Source organism: Podarcis filfolensis (genome assembly GCF_964270895.1).
Source record: "Podarcis filfolensis genome assembly, chromosome: 1".
NCBI classification, from domain to species: domain Eukaryota; kingdom Metazoa; phylum Chordata; class Lepidosauria; order Squamata; family Lacertidae; genus Podarcis; species Podarcis filfolensis.
The window spans coordinates 50,936,825-50,961,155 of record NC_139604.1 but is presented as its reverse complement, the minus strand read 5'-3'; the positions used below and the strand labels follow the sequence as shown (position 1 = coordinate 50,961,155).

The 24,331-nt window shown below is 45.0% G+C and overlaps 2 protein-coding genes across 4 annotated transcripts; both read right to left on the bottom strand.

Moving 5' to 3' along the window:
• Positions 1 to 1,705: 1,705 nt before the first annotated feature.
• Positions 1,706 to 9,572, bottom strand: GPBAR1 (G protein-coupled bile acid receptor 1). 2 transcript variants are annotated; one of them, XM_083616215.1, is made up of 2 exons: positions 9,455 to 9,572; positions 1,706 to 2,872 (listed from the first exon to the last, which is right to left on the bottom strand). In XM_083616215.1, the coding sequence occupies exon 2, from the start codon at positions 2,863 to 2,865 to the stop codon at positions 1,825 to 1,827; it is 1,041 nt and encodes a 346-aa protein (XP_083472341.1). In that variant the 5' UTR covers positions 2,866 to 2,872; positions 9,455 to 9,572; the 3' UTR covers positions 1,706 to 1,824. The 2 variants fall into 2 exon arrangements, with proteins under 2 accessions (XP_083472341.1, XP_083472342.1); XM_083616216.1 differs by lacking the exon at positions 9,455 to 9,572 and adding an exon at positions 5,308 to 5,313.
• Positions 9,573 to 11,926: 2,354 nt separating this feature from the next.
• On the bottom strand, positions 11,927 to 24,061 carry LOC310763554 (keratin, type II cytoskeletal 8-like). Of its 2 annotated transcripts, none has more exons than XM_083616052.1 (9): positions 23,704 to 24,061; positions 18,012 to 18,220; positions 17,729 to 17,789; positions 16,453 to 16,548; positions 16,024 to 16,188; positions 15,745 to 15,870; positions 14,067 to 14,287; positions 13,253 to 13,302; positions 11,927 to 12,192 (listed from the first exon to the last, which is right to left on the bottom strand). In XM_083616052.1, the coding sequence occupies exons 1-9, from the start codon at positions 23,995 to 23,997 to the stop codon at positions 12,185 to 12,187; spliced, it is 1,230 nt and encodes a 409-aa protein (XP_083472178.1). In that variant the 5' UTR covers positions 23,998 to 24,061; the 3' UTR covers positions 11,927 to 12,184. The 2 variants fall into 2 exon arrangements, with proteins under 2 accessions (XP_083472178.1, XP_083472177.1); XM_083616051.1 differs by having other exon boundaries at positions 11,927 to 12,163; positions 23,704 to 24,060.
• Positions 24,062 to 24,331: the final 270 nt, after the last annotated feature.

Genomic DNA, 24,331 nt, shown 5'->3' with positions numbered 1-24,331 from the left:
AGTCAATTTTCCTCTGTTGACATATAAAGCTACAACCAACTTGGGAGCTGGTAACCTGGGAAAAAATGCTTCTTTTAAATAAACCTGCCCATTCAATTAGATCTTCAAAGGAGGACTTCCTGGCTGGGCCATTAAGTACATTAATCCACCTAGTGATAACCCAGCATAGTGCCTTGGCTGTGGTGGTGCCTGCTTTGTGGAAAAGCCTCCTCTCTGAAATATGGCAAGCACCTACAGTAATGTGATTTTGCCATCTGTTAAAAACGCATCTATTGGACCAGGCATTTTCTCAATTGTAGCTATTTCTTCCTACTGTATTTGTATACTGCATCTTACTTTGATGTAATTTTATCAAAAGGTTTTATATTAATACTGTACACTGCCTTGGAATTTTGTTTTAAATGAAGTGCATTATAAAAATATTTTAAAATAAATAGCATAAATGCAGATTAATCAGCCATCTTTAATGTGGTAACCCATATTCAAAAACATATAAAGTAAATTATGGCAAGTCAGTAGAAAAATCCCAAAGGTATAACCCAGTGGTTCCCAGCCTTTATGACTATGAGGACCCCCATTTAACCTCAAAAAATACCCCCCACGTGCTAATTGCTGTAATTTTAGGCTGTGTTAATTGAGAAAACACAATAACAAAAAACTATTTTGAACTCAGTAAGGCTTTGCAATGAAGTGTTTAAAAACCTTAATTTTCATTAATTGCAACTGTCATCATCATCATCATTATTAAAGCATCCTACTGAAGAACTGAATATAGTTCTCCAGGTGTGGTGCAGTTTGAAAGCTAGTGCTTATAAATGTGGGTACCTGTGAGACAGAAATATTTGCTGCATTATTCTCCAAGTGATACAACAGATCCACCTCTTTCTCCTCTGCCAATGGGCAGGATGGGGGGGGGAGCAGCTATCTCACAAGGGGTACAGACCAAATACAGATACTGTAAGGAAACTACAAACACTCTTGAGAGAACAAGCCAATCTATCTGATATTAGGGTGGCAGATTTGATGAATGACCAACCAACACAAAAACGATTATTATTCATGGGAAATTCCCAGTCCAGTCAGAGAATCCAAACAGGGATAGAAAAGTAACTTTCTCATACTATTTGGTACCATTGGTCCATGCTTACTCCTGACAGGTCTCTCCAGTGTCTGGCTATGATGCTTCTGGCTGCTGAAAGTAAGTGGGTTATGAGTTCTTTGTGGTGTAAGTGGACATTATTGTCTTGGAAGGTATTTAGTAAGGCCAATTCTGGGGTGGTTTCTAATACTTGCTTGGTTATTTTACTTATTTCTCGTATGGTTGTCCCACCCACCCCACTCACACATGAAAACAAAGACCACCACAGCCAACCAAAAATGAATAACCACACCCTAGGCCAACCCCAACCTCTCTCACCACCAAAGGAACACAAGTGAACAGCAAAGAACCTGCACAAGCAACGCTGACGCCAAACCCTACATATAGTAAGTAAAATAGAAACATTGCTACCCCATCTCACCCCCACCCATCTTCCCCCCTCCACCTCTTCCCCCCTTTTCTTCCTAATGTCTCAACAAATGAAACTGATTTGTAAAAATGTTACATGGAAAAAATACGAGAGAGAGAGATTGCACACACTTTTGTAAATCAAGAAAATCTTTAATAAAAAAGAGAAAAAAAGTAACTTTCTTTCCTCTAGGCAACAGGAGCACAGGGTGACTTATTATGACCAGGGCCCATTTCCAAGATCTGTCTAGATATACAATCTTACTCAGAGTGTGGTTTTGCTTGCTTCTAGTGACAATTTGCTACCTCCGAAGGTATCAGCCTGGTGCCCCATTGAGGTCTGCCTCTGCAGGGCAATGATGGCCATGTGGCAAGTGGGCCTTTGCTTTGGCTTTCCTTTCCTTGCGCCCCTGTCTTTGACAACAGCCCCCACAGCATTTGGTGGCCATGTCTGTCCAAAATTGTGTGTACTGTCTGTTGCCAAGGCTGAGGATGACAGGCAGTGCAGCTGCGCTGCTGGTGCCTATGCAGGTGACGATAGGAGTAATGAGAGGGTCGATGTTATGCTTATGATCTATAGACAGCAGTGAGATATTCAGGCAAACAATATAGGGCACCCAGCAGGCCACGAAGATGAAGGAGACACTAGCGATCTTCTTAGCATTCCTCAGTTCCAGTTGCTGCTCCAGCTCTGAGGGGGGCTGGCCTTGGTTCACTGAATGAAGGAGTCTTGTGATGTCCTTAAGCTGCCTTCGGGATGTGCACAGCACCTGGATGCACATGAAGCCCATGGCAAGGATGGATGGAATGAGGAAGCCATAGGTCTCTAGATAGAGGTAAGGAATAGGGAAGACCAGACCAAAGGAACAGTTGGCATGGGGCCGCCACTGGTTCCAAGCCAGTGGGAGGCATGCAAAGATCAAAGGAGCTGTCCAGGCTACGAATATGTAAAAACCAGGCCAGCGATACACCCAGGACCGGTGGTAATGCAGTGAGCGGATGATGAACACATACTTAACATAGTGCACCACCAGCAGGTTGGCTAAGAAAGCAAGGAAGATGAAGTTAGGTGCCACATAGTTGAAGAAGCAGAGGTGGTAGTTTAAATCCTTCGTCGAGGACAGCTCAGGAATATTGGGAAGGAATAAGCCGGCCAGAAGATCAGCAAAGAGTAGGCTCAGGAAGAACCAGTTGGTGGTGTTGCGGAGTCTACGGTTGAAGAGGATCCCAAGGATGAGGAAGATGTTGGCCAAAACAATGAAGGCTGACAGGGGTCTTGAGAGCCAGATGATGATATTTTGTGTCATAGTTTCTGTGTCTCTAGTGAGGACTCCCCTATCCTCTGCACCTTCCGACATTGACTTCCTAATGGAAATGAGAAAACACCCCATGTTATTATTCAGCAAAGCCAGAAGGTTAGCTTGGCAAACTGCATTTCACTTCCAAACCACTGTGGCCTGATGATCATCTTCCAAAGCAACTACTCTATTCTGAACTTAAAAATGGTAAGCATAATACTGGTGGTCAACAAAAGACGTTCAAAGACTCTCTCAAGGCAAATCTTAAAAAATGTAGTATGAACAGTGAAAACTGGGAAACACTGGCTTGCGAGCACTCCAGTTGAAGAACAGCCTTTACCAAAGGTGTCATGGACTTTGAAGAAGCACGAACTCAAGATGAAAGGGAGAAACGTGCTAAGAGGAAAGCACGCTTGGCAAACCCTCACTGTGATCAACTCCTGCCCGAAAACCTATGTCCCCGCTGTGGAAGGACATGTGGATCCAGAATTGGCCTCCACAGTCACTTACAGACTTACTTTTAAAACCGTGTATATGAAAGACAATCTTACTTGGCTACGAGTGATCGCTGAAGAAGAAGAAATATTTCACTGACATGATTATATTTATTAAAAAATCAATCCCACATTGAGGAGTTCTTTCAAATAAATAAAACAAAGCAATAATTCAGCATAAAAATTAGCAACACCACATCTTGTTTAAGTGTGTCTTATACAGCACAATTATACTAAATCTATGAAAAAAACAACATAATTGCTACTGTGTCAATAGGGCAAAAATTCTGATATTATTGTTGTATTATTTATTGGCTTTATTTGCCACTTTCCCCCAAAAAATGTAACTCAGAGCAACTTACCAGAAAAAAATAACACATACATTAAAGCCAACATAGAACTAAAACACAGTGAAAACTAAAAGCACATTCATGTTTTAAAAAGACAGGACTAAAACATCCCATACATTGAATTCATAAAAAAAAAGTTTATGGCAAGGGTGCGGAATAGCTAGCTGGGCTGGCCACTAAATATTTAACATTTAGTCTTGGGCAGAAACCCTGAACTTGGCCATGAATGTGCCCCTGCAGGTCATGGTGAAACTCAAAAAGCCAGTGCTCTTAATTCTCCCTTCCTCAGGACAGGTAATTATTAACATCCCACCCCCTTCCTATCCTACTTTCCTTATAGTTCCCTAGACTCGCTACCTCTGAAATGGGATTAGTTACCCCTAGATATAAATAAGTAATAAACAGTGATATTAATTTAGACTAGCACTTGATAGTTCTTGCTCATTCTCCCAAATAAGCAAGACAAGACTGGTCTTTTTTTTTTTTTTTAAGTACGTAATCATGTCTGTTGCAATAGCATTTGTCTTGTCTGATAATTTCCAGTAAAGATCCCTAGAAGTGATATTTCTGTCTAGGGTGCAGATCTATAGACACGTAAGCAGATCTGGTAACAGAATTAAAACCGGAGGCTTCATGTTTTTAAGAAAAAAAAAGTGAAGAAATATTTTAAACCAGTTGGACCAGGCAATCAAGGAAGGGTAAGCTTGTCCAAAATTCCCATTCTCAGAATGCATGTCAAATGTTAGCAGTCTTTACAAAGAGCCCCAAAGTGTTTTGCAGTTAGGCTTCAGTTACAAAATGAGTGAGAGGGAGACTTCATTCACTGAGACCCACAGCCCTGAAATCTCTTGTGAACTCCATGTTCCTTTTGACCACCTTTCAAACCTAAATGCCCAGAGACATTTTTATTTGGCTCATGACATATCCTTTTGGGAAATGCTCAGAGACTGTCCAGCCATAAGATCATGGAAACTTGAAAGTTAAGCTGTTGTCTTAGGAGATGAAATCATTTCCCAACTCTGAGCAGTGCAGGTGGCAGGGATGGCTCAAGATAGTTCATTGCCTATGGCAGTGCAGTAACCTTCCACCTCAGATCATGGGGCATAAGTACCCATGGCTGGTCAAGTTATTTTGACACCTGAGGCAGATAAATCCCACAAACACTCCTCCTTGACAGGAAAAATGCAACAATAATCAATTTAATAATTAACAACTTGATACCCTTTCACGACACCCAAAATCTTCTACCTGAGGCATTCATATTCTGCCTAATGGTAGGGCCCTGGAAGCCACAGATTAGGTGCTAAGAAGCAACTGGGGTCACATCTGCACCACACATTTAAAGCACTATTATACCACTTTAACAGTCATGGCTTCCACCAAAGAATCATGGGAATAATAGTTTGCAAAGGATGCTGAGAGTTGTTCTGAGACCCCCTATTTGACTCACAGAGCGACAATTTGCAGAGGTTTTTCAGTAAATCCCTCTTTCCAGGGATTTGTGGGGAGGTGGGTCATTTTACTCACATGTGGTGGAGCTGTAAAAAAAGTTCCTCGATTTTGGGACTTGGTTAGAAATTTCTAACGCATTGATTGGCTACCTCTTGGTAGCAGTGAAGACCGATAGCTGGATATTGGAAGGACCTGAAAGGGCTTACCGTGAAACAGTGGTATACGAAAGCATAGACTAGAGTTTTGGTTGAGAAATTGACTCATTGTTTATGAACAGCTAGAGACCGGAAGGAAAAAAGGCTGTTTTGCAACAGAGTGGCAGAGTTTCATGACCTTTGCAAATAAGGAAGAGACCGGCTGGCCTGTGCCATCAGTATTCTGGAATATCTGGCTTGTATAATTTTTTAATTCGGTAATGTCTTGGTGCTTATATTGCTTAGCTTGCGGGATGAACAGTACTAACCTTGGCGTTTGTTGTGTGCTGTTGCCTGACGGAGAATTTGGATTTTTGTTGTAAGATGAATACAGTGGAAGCTCGGGTTGCGGACGTAATCCGTGACAGAGGCACGTCCGCAACCCTGAGCGTTCGTAACCTGCAGTGTTGTGTCTGCGCACGCATGTGACGCAATTTGGCGCTTCTGCGCATGCGCAAAGCGCGATTGGCAAAACCTGGAAGTAACCCTTTCCGGTACTTCCGGGTTTCCCGCAGTCTGTAACCTAAAAACACATAACCTGAAGCGTCTGTAACCCAAGGTATAATAATAATAATAATAATAATAATAATAATAATAGGGTTTTTTATGTATGGTGTGGATGTAGCCTAGGAAAACCAGTTGAGGAGGAAGACCATCATGAAGTTGTTTGGCAAAGCTTTTGAGGGCCAGGATAAATACGTGTGGCATTACCTCATGTTGCAGCTACTCTGCAGTCAAGAGCCACTAAAAGAACCAGTGGTGTTATTTTAAGACACTCATAAAGAAGAGGCAACAGGCTTTTTAGAGGGAGACTCCTACCATCTGGCTGCGTTTAAGAGAGTCAATTAAGCTATTCGAGTGACATAACTGCCAGCGGAAATCATCCCTGCTGAGGCCCTGCCGTCTTTCTCGAAAGGCTGAAAACAAAGTGGAACAAAATGAGGAAAGAATCGTTTGACAGGGTGGTTTGAAGGGGCTTTAAGAGCGACCAGCTTAAGAAGCAAAGAAAAGCCTACCCATGCAATGACAGCCTGCACAAAGGTTTAATCTGTTATGCTGTTAAAGTTGCATTTGCCAAATGACTATCCGCTCAATAACACTTCCCTTCCTGCCAACTGAAATTAGATTCATTTTTGCACCCCAAAAGATTTACTTCCACTGTGCCCTGGTTCACACGCAACACTAAGCCAAACCAAGGTTTAGTGGTCATGGAGATGAGATTGTGGTGTTTTGTTCCTTCCCAGTTGTTTTGCTACTGAGCCATGGTTTGGCTTAGTGTGTCATCCAAGCCCTGGCTCATGGTTTGCTCACAGCTCAGCACAGTGCAGGAGCAAAACATCAGGGGAGGAGCAAAACATTCTCATTGCTCATTCACACTAAACCATTATTTGGCATAGAGTTATGTCCAGATGAGGACTGAGTGTGAGAGTGAACCAGAGGTGCTGTGGGTAAAATTCAGCACACAAACACATGTTTTTCTTGCATGTGCGTGGGTTGAATTTTGCCTCATAAGTTAGATTTCGTGAAGAGAATTTCCATACTGCTTAATCCTCAAAACATCTAAATGGTTTACATAACATATAAGATATATGATAAAATTGCCAATAAAATAAGATGTTAAAAAAAATTCAACACAATACTAGTATTTTTAAAATATATACACTTTAAAAGAAAATTACACACTGCATTAAAATACAGGTCAGATTTACATGTCTAGTTAGGTTTGCTTAAACAAAAACACTTAGCTGGTGCCGTAAACAGCACACTGGTACCTCGGGTCACAAACACTTCTGGTTACAGACTCCACTAACCCGGAAGTAGTATCTCGGGTTAAGAACTTTACCTCAGGATGAGAACAGAAATTGCATGCTGGTGGTATGGCGGCAGTAGGAGGCCCCATTAGCTAAAGTGGTACCTCAGGTTAAGAATGGACCTCCAGAACAAATTAAGTTCGTAACCAGAGGTACAGCAAAGGCATCTGCCTAATATCAAAAGGCAGGGAGTCCCCTCCACCATGCTTCTGATACTGAAGCATGGGTCTATATGTATCTATAACTGAGAATATATATTACTGAGAACATATGCAAAGTGTCTTTTCTTCAAATAATGACAGGGCTTTAGCAATGGAAATGGGAAAGGCGAGGTACTTGCCTGGAAATGGGGGCATCCTGATTGCACTGTCTATTTAAATGATAAGAATAATTATTAAGCCTTAGGCCGTTGTTCTGCTTGAATAGAGGCAAGATTCAGAGCAATGAATCATCTAGAGAAGCGATAAGCAGCCTCTTCTGTTAGTGGGCATTCTGGAGCTCATAGGGGCATTTCATTTCCTGCAATATATCAACAGTAATTTGTGTCCGTTGTTGAGCTTCACACATGGTCTGGGAATTAGCATGTGAAAGATTTCCTGCCTGGTATTTTGCTGGGCATTTCAGCAGAAATCATTTTGTGAATGGGATCAACATGCTAATCTGCCAGTAGATGTGCTCACTTACAATAAGTATTAATAATAATTAGTACAGTGCCCAAGCCTTATTCATATGTCAGTCAGCAGCTGCATGCAATGGACAAGAGTATTCTAAAGCAGTCAGGGGAAGAGGCATGAGAGAAAGAAGGATGAGAGGATGAGAGGAAAGGATTTAGAAATAAGTTCGATATTAACTTATTAAAAATGGAAATGATGCAGATTAATGATGGGATGCATGCTGAGCTTGAGAGAGAAGGCAGGCAACATTTTTATTTTTATACAGATACGATTGCAAGGGCTGGCCCCAGAAGCAGTACCGATTAACCTCCAAAAATCATTAACAGGGATGACCCTAGAGGAAAACCAAAAATGAACTGTAGCACAGAGATGCGGAGCCTGTTGCCTTCCAGACACTGAACACATCCAAGGGTCAGGAATGATGGGAGTTGTAGGAGAGAGCGGGAGACAGCAAACAGTGAGCAATGTGTGGATCTTATTGGAACTTCCTGATTCTCCAGTCTCATTTAAGGGCAGCATTTTTCATGTAATAATGATCCATTTTTAAAAAAACAACAACCCACCAAGCAAATTTTGCTTGCGAAATATTTTAAGGAGCTCTGGATAATTTTTTTTGCTTTCAGTTTCAGTGGGACTTGCCCTCAGTCAAGTGTCCCTCTCTGCTCACTCCCAGTTCTCGGCTTCTGTCAGTGCTCCATAGCCATGGAGTCATAGTGTGACTGCATAGTGAGCCTCTGTGGAATATGAGTGCTACTCCCCAAATCGAGACCTTTGGTAACCCTTAGAATCCTTTATTGCTAATGGGGAAACAACGCGGTCTGTGCTCCAGCATGAATGAGTCGCTCCAGGGTAAGGAGGATAAATTTCATTCATTAGCATTTAAAGGTGAACCTGCCCAGTGCTGGATTAAACACTGTGGCCCCTAGGCAGTTGAAATCTTGCAGGCCCCCACTCTAGTGGGATAACATTGAACCAAGAAAGCATGATTGTAATTTTCTTTCAAGAACAAATCAATATTATTTTGATCTATTGTCGCAGGACCCCTAAAAGGCATGGGGCCCATAGCCTGGTGCCTACTCTTCCTATCTGGTAAATCTGGCACTGAAGCTGCCTAATTCAAGTTTTTTTTTAAAAAAGTGCATGAACCCTTCATGCACAGACACCCTTCAAAATTCACACCTGTCTGAAATTTGCAGCGCCGCTTTCCAGCCACTTTATATATAACAATGCATTTACTGTACCAGTGTAAATACATATAAATGCATCTATCAGTGAAAATAGCATTTAAAAATGCATTATATTAGGCAAAATTTCTTTGCAAAGCATGTATAGTATACAAAACTGCATATTAGGAAAAAGTTGCACTAAAATCCTGATGAATTTTCATGAAGACTTTTAAAAACTAACAGACAGACAACTTGCCAGCTGATGTGGTAATGTGGAGAACTGAATTTAAGATTGGAAAAATGAGAAACCAAAATAGACATAGCCATCCTTTCCCCTGGGTAGGTTTACTGTGAGTTCCTCTCCATGAACTTGTGACCTTGTGCGAATGGATTCAGCTGAGTAATGCAGCCCAGTGACTGGCAAGTGGCCTGGGTTCTTCCTTCCTTCCCCCCTTCCCACCCTCCTAATCAAGGTGAAATATCAAGGGCCAGACAGGCACAAACTAACCTGGAGTTTTATCAGCCTTCCCTGGGCAGAGCTCCTGTTGACACCAGTTCCCAATGCACACCCAACCATGTGGTGATGAGAGCGAGGACTTGTCAGGTGCTTCTTGGATGCCTCGCTCTGTTCGAGGGCTGGCCCATCTTCAGCTGCTATCAGATAGTAGCGTATCTTGGACCATCTTTGACCGGAAAGGGAACTGAGAAAGCAGGCGTGGGCTGGGGGAGAAGAGGAGCTGGAAACCACAGTGAAAGGCTGTTTCCCTCCTCCAGATTGTATAGTCACACCCCTTGTTAGCTGCTAGCAAATTGCAGGCCTGTAGAGGGTCTGATTGCTTAGAGGCTCATCTGCCTCCTAGTGGTTCTGAGCTAGCCTATGGTGCAAAGATAGCCCTGGAGGCTTGCGGTAAACTAGGGACACAGTCAGCAGAAAGCTGAAGTCCTGCAGATTCTCCTAAAGTGCTTTGGCTTTCACACAGGAGGGCAACCAAACAGGGCTTAGCTAAGTCAGGGGCTCAGCCCAGAAGCGTCCTATTTTTCTTAATGCAAAAACTCAGCTCTGGAGCACGTGGATTGGGCTTGCAGGACAGCCTTGCAATGGTTATGCTCACATGGAATCATAGAATTGTAGAGTTGGAAGGGACTGCGAGGGTCTTCTAGTACAACTCCCTGCAACGCATGCTGCTGAAACATATGGAACTATACAGAATACATAGAATGGAATCAGGTCTCTCCAGCTGGCAGGCAGGGGAGCTGGCTTCTTGCTAGTGTCAAATCCCAGAACCCAGTTCTTTCGTATCACACATTTGCTCCTGCTCACAATCCACTTTTAAGGGAATGCAGATCATTTTATTGCTACAGATTCCTGACTATAACAGATTGTATTATGGCACATGCTTTCAGGAGCTAGAGTCCTAAAGCATCTAGAGGGCCAGGAGTTCCCCGTTCTTGCTGTAGCAGGAAACCCTCCTGAACTGAAGCTCAGAGACGGGCTTTAGAAGAAGAACTTCATTGGATGTTGCCGAGTCCCACCTGGTCCAGCATCCTGCTCTCACAGAGGCCAACCAAATGCCTACAGGAAGCCCACAAGTGGGACCTGAGTGTTCCTAGGTTCTCCTGCACTGTAGCTCGGTGGTGGAACATCTGTTTAGCATGCAGAAGGTAACAGGCACAATCCCCAGCATCTCCAGATAGGGCTGGGAATGTACCCTGTCTGAAATCCTGAAGCTGCTGCCAGGCAGTGTAGACAGTATTGAGCTGGATGAACCAGTGGTCTGACTTTGTATAAGGCAGCTGTTTTTGTTCCTATCCCTCTTGGAGCAGGAATTACAAGATTCAAACCCTTCTCAGTAGGATCCCTTAAGGGTCATGCTCCATCCCATCCCCATTAAACCGCCCCCCCCCCCCAAATGGATGGTTGCACAAGTTTCGGTACAAAGAGCTCTGAACTGCATCCCTGCTTTTCTTTCTGTAGCTTCAGTGTTGTGCTGGATTCTCTTCAGAACACAAAAGTGGCAAAGCCTCTGCTCAGAAAAGAAGAAGGGAAGGCCATTCCAAGCATTTTATCCATTGCATATCAGGCTACCTCCCCCCACCCCAAATGCATCTGAACTTTCAAACTGTAGGCTACCATGATGTTTTTCCCCTAGGAACATCACCCCTCTTCTCTAAAAGACATAAGTTATGCCTCACTCTTGTCTCTAAAAGTACCAGCTTGCCTTTTAAGGGCAAACAATGACAACTGTTTCTTCAACAAAACCCAAAGAGTTGGGCCAGTCCTCTCTAGCATAACAAGGGAGTGAAGGAATGACTAGCAAAGCCAGATGCTCAGGATTGGCCTGGATAAGACAGGAATTCAGCCTTGTTCAGCATCCAAGAAAGAGTCATCATCCTGGATGCAAAATGTCCAGTATCCACTGTTGTACACTTTATCTAGGGAGATCAGAACCTCCCGCTTCTCCGCAAGCAAAAAATAAACCTATATGACGCATGGGCAAAAATGGAAGATTAGGGACTAAATGCCTGGAGCTGCTGTCAGGACTCATGCAAGAAACTTGGTGCAGCTGAGGATAATATTGATGGAGTTGAACCAGCGATGGGGGAAACTTTGGTTCTCCAGATGTTTGCTGCACTACAATTCCCAGCATCCTTGAACAATGGTCATGCTGGCTGGGCTGATGAGAGTTGTTGTTTGTCAACCTCTGGAGCAGGATTCCTCAACCTTGGCCCTCCAGATGTTTTGAGACTACAATTCCCATCACCCCTGACCACTGGTCCTGCTATGGCAGTTGTAGGCCAAACACATCTGGAGGGCTGAGGTTGAGGAAGCCTGCTCTGGAGGGCTGCAGGTCCCCCCATCCCTGTGTCAAAGGGATGCATCACCCACACCAGCTTACCGGCAGTGGGTTCTGGCCTGCCTATGATGGCTTAGAGAGGAGATAGACCCACTGTGTGGACAAGTAAAGAAAACAAGGATCTGTAGAAGGCTTTAAAACACTCATTTATTTTTAAGCACTGGGGCCTGATTGCCCCTTTGGCTTGTTCTGCTTCGGCTACTTTTCTGAGAAGTGACTGGCCTCAGAGAGGATCTTCCCATCCTTGGTCTCGATGGTTTTGATGAGCAAGGGCCTCTTCAGTGAGTTGTTGTTGGTCAAGGAAGTCCCCCCAGGTGCCATGTTGTGGGCAGGCAGCGCCATCCCCTGTGTCAGGAGCCCAGCTGCATAAGCAATGGATGGATTTAGAAATCTGGGTCAAGAGATCAAAGAAGGATGGCTTTAAGCAAGAGACTCCTGATTTGACTCCCCAAAGTGATTTGAGGAAGAAGAGGCAGCTAGAAATGCCATTCAAGCAAGTTAGCAGCAGGTCCAGGAGCCAGAAGGCCAACTGGCCATTTGCACTAAGCGAGTGATCTACATGAATTTGCAGACACACACACACACACACACACACACAGAGAGAGAGAGAGAGAGAGAGAGAGAGAGCGAGAGAGAGAGACCCAGACATAGAACCAGAAACGGGACCAATATATTTTGTACTAATGAAGACTGAGCAAGGATACCATTCTGAGGAACCCAAAGGGTCTTGAGCAGAGGTGGAATTATAAGGAGGATGCAGAACCCTGCAGATGACAGGAGGCACCCAATATATTACATGAAATTCTGGCTTCTTGTGGGGCATCATTCAGTATTAAGGTCAAGAGGCAGGCCAAACAAGCATAAGAAAAACTGAGGTGTTCTGGAGCCTTCTGTAGTGTGTGCGTGGACAAAATCTCTTGATTACATTTAAAATATGTTTCTACTGTTTTCTGTTCACCTAACACATGTAAAAGTTTAAATACTGAGACCTCAAGATAACAACTAACTAAGTTGGGTCCACATCATGGCAGACACACTGGGTGGAAAGTCTTCCCTGTCAAATGCCAAATACCATGACACATAATCAACTATCAAGAACTGTAATCAGTATCAGGCTGCCAGATACCAAATGCTAAAATTGAATGTCTTCCAGTATCCAACGGAGATATCAAATATTCAACAAATATTTGAAAAATGCAGTGATGAGTGATGACAATAGCAAAATTGTTGTTGTTGTTGTTTAGTCATTTAGGAAACCTAGAAAAGCTCAAAGGGAACCTGTTTGGCAAGGATGGGGCTGCCGCGTTACCAGAAGAATCCAGAGGATGGCAGGAGAGATTGATGGAGCTACCAGCCGCCTCCATTTTATGAGCACCCATTTTTACCACAGGCTTGGGACTATTCTAGGGAACTTCATGCACAGCTTCAATCAGAGTAGGAAATATACTTACCTAGTTTGTCTATAGCACTGAACTGCTGACTTGGAGCCTGGCCACCCATCCTGAGAGAAGGGGGGGGAAACATGTGATGGAACAAGGGTGTTTGAGTGTTTCACGTGCCCCCACCCCACATTTATTTTTTTACCTCCCAACCCCCTGCTGATTTTGGCAATGGCAAATACACACACACACACACACACACACACACACACACACACACATATGCAGAGAGAGAAAGCTGGGATGAGTGGAGCAAAGCACCTGATAGGGTTAAATATAGCACCCTCCCTGGTAATCAGTTTGTGCATCTGAGGAAAGGAGGGGGCCTGATGCTTATGCACCCCCTCAACTGATCTGCACAGATCATCTGAGGAACATGTCTGTGTGTGTGTGTGTGTGTGTGTGTGTGTGTGTGTGCGCGCGTGCATGATAAACACAGACCAATCAACAGAGTGAGATGGCCACACACCCATTAGTGCAAACAACCTCCAAAACCATGTTTGTGGCCCATAGTGTGTAGGCAATACTGAGTTAGATAGACTGTCAGTCTGACTCTGTAGAAGCAGCTTCCCATGTGACAGCATAGTGATGTCACGCAGGACAGCCAATCCTAGATGTCCAGGGGCAGAGCGAATGATTCACCAACCTCCCACCCGCCCCATCCATGCATGGCCCGTTCCACTAAAGTTAGGGTTGCCTCCAACTAAATCCTACCCGGAGCAGACCCACTGAAATGAATGGATCCAAGGGACTCATGTCTATCAGCTTCAATGAGTCTTCTCTGAACAGGACTACCACTGCTTACCAACCACAGGACCTTGCTTACCGGTTCTCTTCTCCTTCCAGCAGTTTCTGATAGGTGGCAATTTCTATGTCAAGGGCCAGCTTGACATTCATCAGCTCTTGGTATTCTCGCACCTTGCCAGCCATGTCGTGCTTGGCCCGCCTCAGAGCCTCCTCCAGGTCTTGGATGGCACCCTTGGCACTCTGCACAGCCTGCTCCCCTTGCTCTTCAGCCTGCGCCACGGCACTCTCCAAGTTGGCTCGCTGGGCAGGGGGAGAGAGGAGCAGTGAGACGGCTCCAACACCATGGTGGGAAGCCACAGGGAAAGCCCACAGTAGGAAACAGGAGGCAAGGCCTGTCTCTTATTGTAGCGTGATGGGGAAGATCCTGTTTTGGGGCTGCATGGTTGCTCCAATTTGGCTGTGGCTGCTTGTCCCCAGTTGCCAATTTGAATAGCAAAGGAAGAGCTGAGAAAGCTTTGGCAAAAACTAGCCCTTCCCCTGTTCCTCAGTTTGGGGATACAGGGCATTTCCAGATGACCTGTTTACCGAGTGTTCGTTGTGATTTGTTTGCAGGGAGGTTAGATGATGTTGCCAAAGCAGGTATTACCCTATGCTTTCCAGTGCATTTCCCCGTCACTTTTCTTTATTGCAGAAACTCTGATCTTTTGGAGAAGCAGGTTTGTTGCACAAGACCTCCTAATCTGTTGAAAACTGCACAACATGAATTGACCAGCAAGTGAAAGAATCTCACCTGAATAGAGAGACAGTCAAAGTGTCCACAGTTCCTTCAGCTCTTTCGATATAACAAATTGCTAAGGTCACGCACAGAAAGTTGCTATTTTGTGGGTGGGAGTCTATCCCATGATGGAAAATTCAGGTTGTGCAATTAAAGTGGATTTGGTACCTTGTGCAGGAAACCCATTAAAATTGGACTTTTTGCACTGAGAAGTGTGTGTGTGTGGGGGGGGGGAATAGCTTGATGTGGTGCCCTGCAAACAAATCATAATAAATACAATGGTACCTCGGGTTACAAACACTTTGGGTTACAGGCTCCGCTAACCCGGATGTAGTACCTCAGGTTAAGAACTTTACCTCAGGATGAGAACAGAAATTGAGCGCTGGCGGTGTGGCGGCAGCAGGAGGCCCCTTTACTAAAGTGGTACCCCAGGTTAAGAACAATTTCAGGTTAAGAACGGACCTCCGAAACGAATTAAGTTCACAACCAGAGGTACCACTGTACTCAATGAACAGCCTATGTCACCTAACCTCCCCACAAACTTTATGCAAACCAATGAGGATGAATGCTCAATTAGCAGGTCATCTGGAAGTGGACTAAGTTACCCATCAAAAAGAATCAGTGTTTGGGCTATAGACCTTTGGAAGCAGCTGAAGGCCTTCTGGGCCACACATTTCATTTAGCAGTGTATGTGGAATGGGGACATGAAGTGGATCCATGAAGCATGCCCCTCTCAAGACCAAATTACCCCTTTCTCATTCCCCTCCAGCTGTTCCACTTCTTTATGAAGAATGAGGCTACCTGCAGACCTAAGGTATAACCTATCTGTGAAATGCAATCATATAATGGTTGGATGGCTCAGGAATGAGAGGTAGAGTGTGTAAGGGGATGTGAGTGCAGTCTGATTTCCCCTGTTAGTGTAAACTCTCAACTTTCACCAATAGTTTAAATAAGACTCGTTTTCTGCCCAGAGACAGCTCACCTGGTTCTTCAGGGCCTCAATTTCCCCATTAAGACGCTGGGCGTAGCGTGTCAGCTCAGCAATCTGCCCTCTGGCTCTCTTCAGATCCTCAAGGTTCTTCTGGGTCTGTCTTGCTATGTCATCACACTGGAAGGTAAAGAGAAGAACCAGGAGGTTTTAGTCAACAGCCTCATCCAGATACCAGCCAATTCTCTTTAAAAGGTTATGTTCAACAATATGCATATATGTTATGCATGCCTGCATGCACACACTTCTACGTGATGGAAATGTGCTACTTGCCTTGTTCTTGTACCACTGTTCTGTCTCATCACGGCTTTTGGCAGCCATGGCCTGGTACTGCTCCTTCACCTCATCAATTATATGCTTCATCTCCAACTCCCGGTTATTGTCCATCTCCACAGTGACCATTGCATTTTGGATCTGAGGTTGCAACTCCCGGGTCTCCTGGGTGTGATGAGCAGAGAGAGAGAAAGAGAGAGAGAGAGAGAGAGAGAGAGAGAGAGAGAGAGAGAGAGAAATAATGACATTGTTGATGAGGTTGGGATGACAGGTCATCTCAGATGGAGAACATAATCATGGAGCAAAGCCCATGCCCTTCTCATCTCCTCTGAGTAATCCTTGTGAGCCATCAATCCAGAAGATGGGACAATAATCCCACCCTCTTCCCACTCATCCCTACCAAACACTCTTCTCCCATTTGTCACCCACCTCTTCAAAGAGCTGGCTGAGGTATTTCATTTCATTGGAGGTGCTCTCTAGCTTCGACTCAACAACCACTTTCTGCACATAGATGTCATCTAGGTCCTGTCACGGGAGAGAAGTAGTCAGCAGATCCCATGCCTGGGTCAGAACAGGATTTACCTGTCATGAGCCTACAGTGGGATTGGGTTGGCAGCTCTGACAGAGGAAGAAGAAACAGAGCAGAGGGGTGAATTGTGGGAAGCTAGCTTGGAGGAGAGGGGATCTCTTCAATCACTTTGGAAGGGGGAGCAGGGCTGCCAGATCTCCCCTCTGACATTCCTGCAAAGCAGAGAGCCTTAGTAGACTCTGGAGAGGCCTTTGATCTGCCAAGATGCAGGGGAAGCTGAACCAGGAGATGGCAGTGATTGAACAGCAGTCTTTTATTTATTTATTATATTTATTGCATTTTATATACCACCTTTATCTTCCAAGGTGGTTTACATGGCTCTCCTCCCCATTTCATCCTCACAACAACCCTTTGAGGTAGGTTTGGCTAAGAGATGGTGACTGGCCCAAGGTCACCCAGTGAGCATCATGACCAAGTGCTGATTCGAGCCCAGATCCAACACTCTAATAATTAAGCCATGCTGTCTTATCGCCTGGGAACTGCCTCCACAAATGGGAGCAGCCTTACCTACCCCGATGGAGTGCATGCTTGCAATCTCAATGTTCCCACAAGGCAAGAAAGTGCAACATGCCTCGTCTTTAAAAGCTTGGCGGGAGGGGCAGGGAAGCATCCTAATTGCATCCATCCACTTCTGAATCATGGCTCCTGAGCCCTGTGTCTGCTGTTGAGCCGGTACCATTGCTTGTGAGTAAGGTATCTCCTCATGAGTCCCTGACATCCCTTCACTGCCACCAGCTGTGATGAGGGTGTGCTCTAGGAGGCCAGAATATATAAATTCTCCCTCTTGAGCCTTTTGATAATTGGAAACAGCACAAGTCTCTGGCTCCTGGTTCCAGTTCCCCTGCCTTGCTATGTTATATCTTAGCTGAACAGTGACCTTGGACCTGGCCTCTGGATCATGGTTTGAACCTAGACTGATTCCTGTTCTTCACCCTGGTTTGTTTGGACTGCCTTTGGCTGGTGAGTATTTTGCTAAGAGGCTTATATATCTTGGGATTTGGACCCCTTGAGGGCACCCACTGGCTATCCTGGGTGTAGGGAATAGGGAAAACTGCCTTGGAACCCTATGCCCTACAAGTTCTATGTGTAGATTTTTTCCCCACCTCTGAGACCCACCTTCTTGGTAAGCACAAATTCATTTTCAAGTTGGTTACGCCGGTTGATTTCATCTTCATACCTACAAAGAGAGGGAGAGGAGACGCTGTTTGATCTTGGCAAACAGGGTATTTAGGCTGAACATCTGTGCCCTGGTTTCCAACCCCCTTGCCCTCCAGGCTTTCTTTCCTTTCTCCACAGCACCTGTAGCTCGTCTTCCAAGTATCTGCTAGCCACTTCCTGCCTTGGTAGGCATGTAAGATCTCAATTTGAAATGCATCTCGTTTGCACCTTGCAAACCCACCTGCTTTTCAGTTCATCCAGGTAGGCCTGCATGTGGTCCAGCTCATTCTGCAGCTTCACCTTGTCCTGTTTCAGTGCATCAATTTGCTGCTTGAGGGGCTGGCTGTGGGCCGTCATGATGCGCCCCACATTGGATTTGTACTGGTCTTTGCCCTTCAGGAGCCTCAGCTGTGTCTCCAGCACTTTGTTCTGTTGCTCTAACTTTCGCACCTGGGGGGGATGGATTGATAAATAAATAATAAAATGAAATGGGCACTGGGGCAGGGAGCCCTGAGCAGCCTTGTTCAGGGTCCAGAATCCCACCACACCTTTCAGTGGTTACTCAGGCAATGCTTCTGTCTGGCCATTTGTGATTGGTTTCTAAAAACCCCACTATGTGCTCTGTGTTTGATTCATTCCGATGAGATGACCATTCAGAAATACAGTGCATTTCAATAATAATAATTAATAAATAAAATTTATTATTTATACCCCACCCAGTGGCGTAGCGTGGGGGGTGCAGGGGGGGCTGGCCGCACCGGGCGCAGCATCTGGGGGTTAGGGGGCACAAATCCACAGGTTAGGGGGCGCAAATTACTTGCCTTGCCCCAGGTGCTGACAACCCACGCTATGCCACTGACCCCACCCATCTGGCCAGGTTTCCCCAGGCACTCTGGGTGGCTTCCAACAAAATATTAAAAGTACAATAAAACATCAGACATTAAAAGCTTCCCTAAACAGGACTGCTTTCAGATGTCTTCTAAAAGCCAGATAGTTGTTTATTTCCTTGACACCTGATGGGAGGGCATTCCACAGGGCAGGCAATTCAAAAGGAAATCTAATGACTACTTACTTTCATTCATTGCATCACATCCTGCCTGAAATCCTTGCTTTTTTTTTTTTTAATCCACTGAAACAAACTAACTCACATGCAAATCATATACAGGACTGAGAAATGGTAGATTTTCTGTGTGATGCCCCAACCCTCCATTGCCTTCATTTCTACAATTCCTTTAGAGCAAAACAGGACAGAAAGGATGTGTTGCCATACTAGTCAGTCTCATTTTAGTGTTGGGCTGTATACATGGCCACACAATTGCTTTTCCTCCATTTGGATCAAAGCTGGTTTGGGGCAGGGGAGGCATCAAAACACAGTATTTACTAAGGAACAACAGGATAGATGGACACGGTTGGTGCTGTGGGTTAAACCACAGAGCCTAGGGCTTGGTGATCAGAAGGTCGGCGGTTTGAATCCCCGCGACGGGGTGAGCTCCCGTTGCTCGGTCCCTGCTCCTGCCCACCTAGCAGTTTGAAAGCACGTCAAAGTGCAAGTAGATAAATAGGTACCGCTCCAGCGGGAAGGTAAACGGCGTTTCCGTGTGCTGCTCTGGTTTGCCAGAAGCGGCTTAGTCATGCTGGCCACATGACCCGGAAGCTGTACGCCAGCTCCCTCGGCCAATAAAGCGAGATGAGCGCCGCAACCCCAGAGTCGGCCACGACTGGACCTAATGGTCAGGGGTCCCTTTACCTTTAACAGGATAGATATGGGTTGTGGCTCATGTTGTGTGTATACCTCTTCCCAAAACAGTGGTGAGAGCACCCCAAATGGAGACTAAACAGGAGTGGCTTAGGCAGCCATACTTAGGTTTGCTATTACTTCTCTCTTCTGTATGGGTGGTGCCCTTTTGGTGACATAAGCAACAGCACTCATGCCTGAACATAGGAAATAGAGAAGGACCAATGCCTTCAGTCTTCCAGTTCAAAATGTTTCAGTACCATGTGATACTGCATAAACCAGGGGTAGTCAACATTTTTATACCTACTGCCCACTATTGCATCTTTCTTGATGGTAAAATTTCCTTACCGCCCACCAGTGATCGATGGAAGGAGTATTCAGCTTGTGCCATAGAACCCCCTACCGCCCCCTAGAATCCTGAAACGCCCACTAGTGGGCAGTAGAGACAAGGTTGACAACCCCTGGCATAAACAGTTGAGAAGAGATTTCTAGTTTCTGCCCCCAACTCCTCAGATTTGGGATTGCTGGGAAATGTGCCCTCCCCTTTGTCATCTCCCCTTTTTGGGGAAAGATTTAGAGACATGGAGTAGGGGCAAAATCACTGTGCAACCACTCCTCGAAATCAGGATTCTGTATCAGAAGGAGGAGTGTGAAGTAAGCTAGCTCTACAAATTGAAACGGTGGTGGTTCTTTAGTGAAACATTTCAGGAAAACCAATAACTAGCATTTGACACATCTGTCCACCAGGGGGCGCAAATCCTCTTTGTTTCATTGTTATGACGCATTACATTAGAAGTAGGACTGAAGCCTTCATTTAACTGTCTTGCAACACATAGTTTTAGTAAAATAAGCAATCCATTGAGCCATAGTTGAGGACTCCAAACACCTATCCAAAGAGCTCACTTTTTCAGGTACCATGCTTAGGGATATTTCAGAAGCAGCTTTTGGAGGCTGCTTTGTGCCTTCAAAATGTCTGTGTTGATTTGCATGATGGGTTTTGTGTCAATCCATGTCATGCAATGATCCCTCACATATTTTGGACTGCTGAATGCAACAAATGGCTACTGTCTCTCAGCGCAAGGATGTTCACTGGCTAAGGAGAGTACAGACAGGCATCCTGCATCTTTAATAGCTGGGAAGGTTGGCAAGGATAGCTTGCTATGTAGGAGGGATAAATTTTGTCTCCTACACAATGCAGCATTTGCATCTTTGGCTGCTCTGTAGGAATTTTGATACATATACAGTGGTGCCTCGCAAGACGAATGCCTCGCAAGACGAAAAACGCGCAAGACGAAAGGGTTTTTCGGTTTTTGTGTCGCTTTGCAAGACGATTTTCCCTATGGGCTTGCTTTGCAAGACGAAAATGTCTTGCGAGTTTGTTTGCTTTTTTCCTAAAGCCGTTTGAAGAGGCGCAGTTGCGACGGACCGTGCTTCGCAAGACGAAAAACATCGCAAGACGAAAAGACTCGCGGAACGAATTAATTTCGTCTTGCGAGGCACCACTGTACAGCATCCCTCACAGGTGTGGCGATCCTCCTAATAACAGCTGTGTACACACCACACATCTAAAGCACATGACGTCCCCCAAACAATGAACAGTAGTTTGCTTCTCACAGAGCTACAATTACCAGCACCCTTGGAAAACTACAGTTCCCAGTAATATTGGGAGGAAGCTGTGTGCTTTCAATGTATGGTGTATATGCAGCTACCTAAAACAAATTTGTGAAATGTTTCTGTGGACAGTGTGCCTGTTAGAAACTGGAAGTTTCTGGGCTGCAAAATTCATTAATGTTATTTAAGCAGTGAAATAAGATCTAAAGAAAGTGTTATATTGAAATTAGGGGATGCTGAAAAGATTGATAACAGGGATGCAGAAAGGGGAGGTATGGGGAAGTCGCTGAAAGAAGGTTCAAGAAAAGAAAGGTTAAGAAAGTATACGTGTTTATATGTTTGTATGTCTATGTATTGTGTTGTATTGTTTTGTATTATGTGTGGAAAAACCAATAAAAAATTTATTTAAAAAAAAAAATGTTATTTAAGCAGTGTGTCCTAGAGCTGGTTTGTAGTTTCAAAATAAATAGTTTTTAGAGACAGTATTTTATTAGATTGAAAAGAAACCCCTCCCCTAGAACACACACACATGCATACACAGACTAACGTACAACTGAGGCTGAAATTCTGTATCTGAAAATGAGCCCCATTGAATCAATTGCGACTTCTGTGTAGACACTTATTGAATTGCACTAAAGTACAGAACATTTTTGTGGAGGGGGGGGGAAATCCATATTAGATTAAAATAATCAATTTATAGTGTGTGTGTATATGAAAGAAATACTTTTGCACAATTTCCTGTAGCTCACACCTTGGGAAACTTTAGTAAATTGACTGTCAGTTTTGAGATCCATATTCCTTTTAGAACCTGCACATCCACATTCTACAATTCACAATTACATCAGACCTTGTTTTACTTCCTGGTCCCAGAATAAAGAGCTCAATCTTTTATTTTAAGCAAACAACTTAAGTTTCAACTACTCCTCAGTTTACAGGAAGATTGAACAACATGGATGATTAAGATGAACACACACTCCACCTTAGTTTGGGGAAATTGGGGTGTTGGAAAACCCTTTGTTAGTGATATGAGCATCATATTTGTCTGGTGGTGTGATATTTGGCACAGTTTTTCCAAACACCTTTTCAGTATATATTTATTGAAGGATGAAAAATTCTTCCTCCACTCCCTTACTGGTCTTTGTCCATCTTTATTGCGACAGTCATGTGAACATGTGTTAGTTCAGTGTTCTAGACTTGGGTATACATCTAACTCTCCATTCCCTATATATAAACAGAGTGTAATACTTTCCATGAAAGTCCAATTCCTGAAATCGCCAATTTATAATCTTGGAAAGAGGCCTTGAAAAGTCTGCTAGTCAAATAATGCAGTATTTGACTCACAGCCAAAGTAGATCATACTCTGGAGATCTGTGATCATATCTCCCATCTATTTAAAGCTTTTAAAAGCTAGCTGTGTGGAGAACCCACGTCACACTGGGATCACAGTTCAGGGAGACCTGAGTTTTAACAGCTTACCCTGAAACATCTGCAGTGCAATCTTGTACACATCTACTCAGAAATAACACTGTTCCCAATGGAGCTTATTTTCAGGTACAAGACTGCAGCCTCAGCCAATATCAAGCCTTATCTTTCCAAAGCTATTACTTGCCCCATTAGGGAAAATAGGTACTCTTATCAAGCATCTCCTTTGCATCCTCTGACTTGCACCATCTCTAGTGGTTTCTAGAAGGAAGCACCTATGGAAATCAATTTATCAAGTTTTGTGTTGTTGGTTTTTAATGGTTTTTCTGCTGTTTGGAGCTGTGCTTTTTGTTGCGCTGTGAATAAATAAACGCACTGGGGATGAGCGTGAAAGACTCTTTTTGTGTGTGTTCCAAACTTTACCTAGTGGAAGTAAAGGTAAAGGGACCCCTGACCATTTGGTCCAGTCGTGACCGACTCTGGGGTTGTGGCGCTCATCTCGCTTTACTGGCTGAGGGAGCAGGTGTACAGCTTCTGGGTCATGTGGCCAGCATGACTAAGCCGCTTGAACCAGAGCAGAGCACGGAAACGCCATTTACCTTCCCGCCGGAGCGGTACCTATTTATCTACTTGCACTTGACATGCTTTCGAACTTCTAGATTGGCAGGAGCAGGGACTGAGCAACGGGAGCTCACCCCGTTGCAGGGATTCGAACTGCCGACCTTCTGATTGGCAAGTCTTAGGCTCTGTGGTTTAACCCATAGCGCCACCCGCGTCCCCCTAGTCATTGTCAGCGTTAGGTTAACATCTATTGAAACTGTGCCTGGCAGAGGTTTGGGCTCTGCGTAGTGATAACAACAAGGATAGATGTTAACAACAGGGTCCCATAACTTCAAACACCTGAATACAAGTTGACACGAACTTGGAACTTCCATAAATGCATCCGTCTCCGTCTACACTCTGATTGGAGCAGCATTGCCTCCGCAAAGGGGCAATCTCTCTGAGTGGTAGTAAATAAAGTTTGACTCAGCCCATCCGTTTCAATGGGTCTACACTAACTTGGGCATGTTCATTTCAACAGGCACCACCAACACCCCTTTCCCCCCTCTCTCGCACCCCCCACCCCAGAGCAACGTCCCGCCCCACGCGCGCATCCTGGTTGCACCTTGTCGATGAAGGAGGCGAACTGATTGTTGAGCCCTTTGATCTGCTCCTTCTCCTCCGTCCGGATCTGGTGCAGTTTAGGGTCGATCTCCAAAGTGGGCAGCGAGGAGAGAAGGAAAGCGGGCGAGGCGGACAGGGGAGAGCCGGGGAAGGCGCTGGAGGTGGATCCTAGTCGGAAGAGCCCCGGCTGGAAGCTCCCCGGGCTGGCCCGGTACAAAGAGCCCCGGTTGGAGAGCGAGCCGTGGGAGCGGCTGCTAAAGCTCAGGCTCCCCGGGCGAGGGTAACTGGTGCTCATGGTGCGCGGGCTGCAGCGCTGGCTCGGCAAGAGGAATACAGGTGTTCAGTACCTGGGCCGAGCTTAATAGCAGGGGAGATGCAGAAGGCCCCGCCCCTTGCACACCTGGGCACTTTATTGGCATATCAGCGGCCCCCCCCCTTCCCAGGGCTTCACGTAACGTGGAGCGTGATGGCATATTTGCACATCAATTTGCGCTTCACGCATCCGCGCTATCGAGTTGCACCCTGATTAACATAGCCACGCCCCTCTCGCCTCGCCCGGCCAACCGCACGACACCGCTAAAGCCAGCTCAGTGTTCTGTGTAGACCACCTACGAGTGCGTTCCACTTGT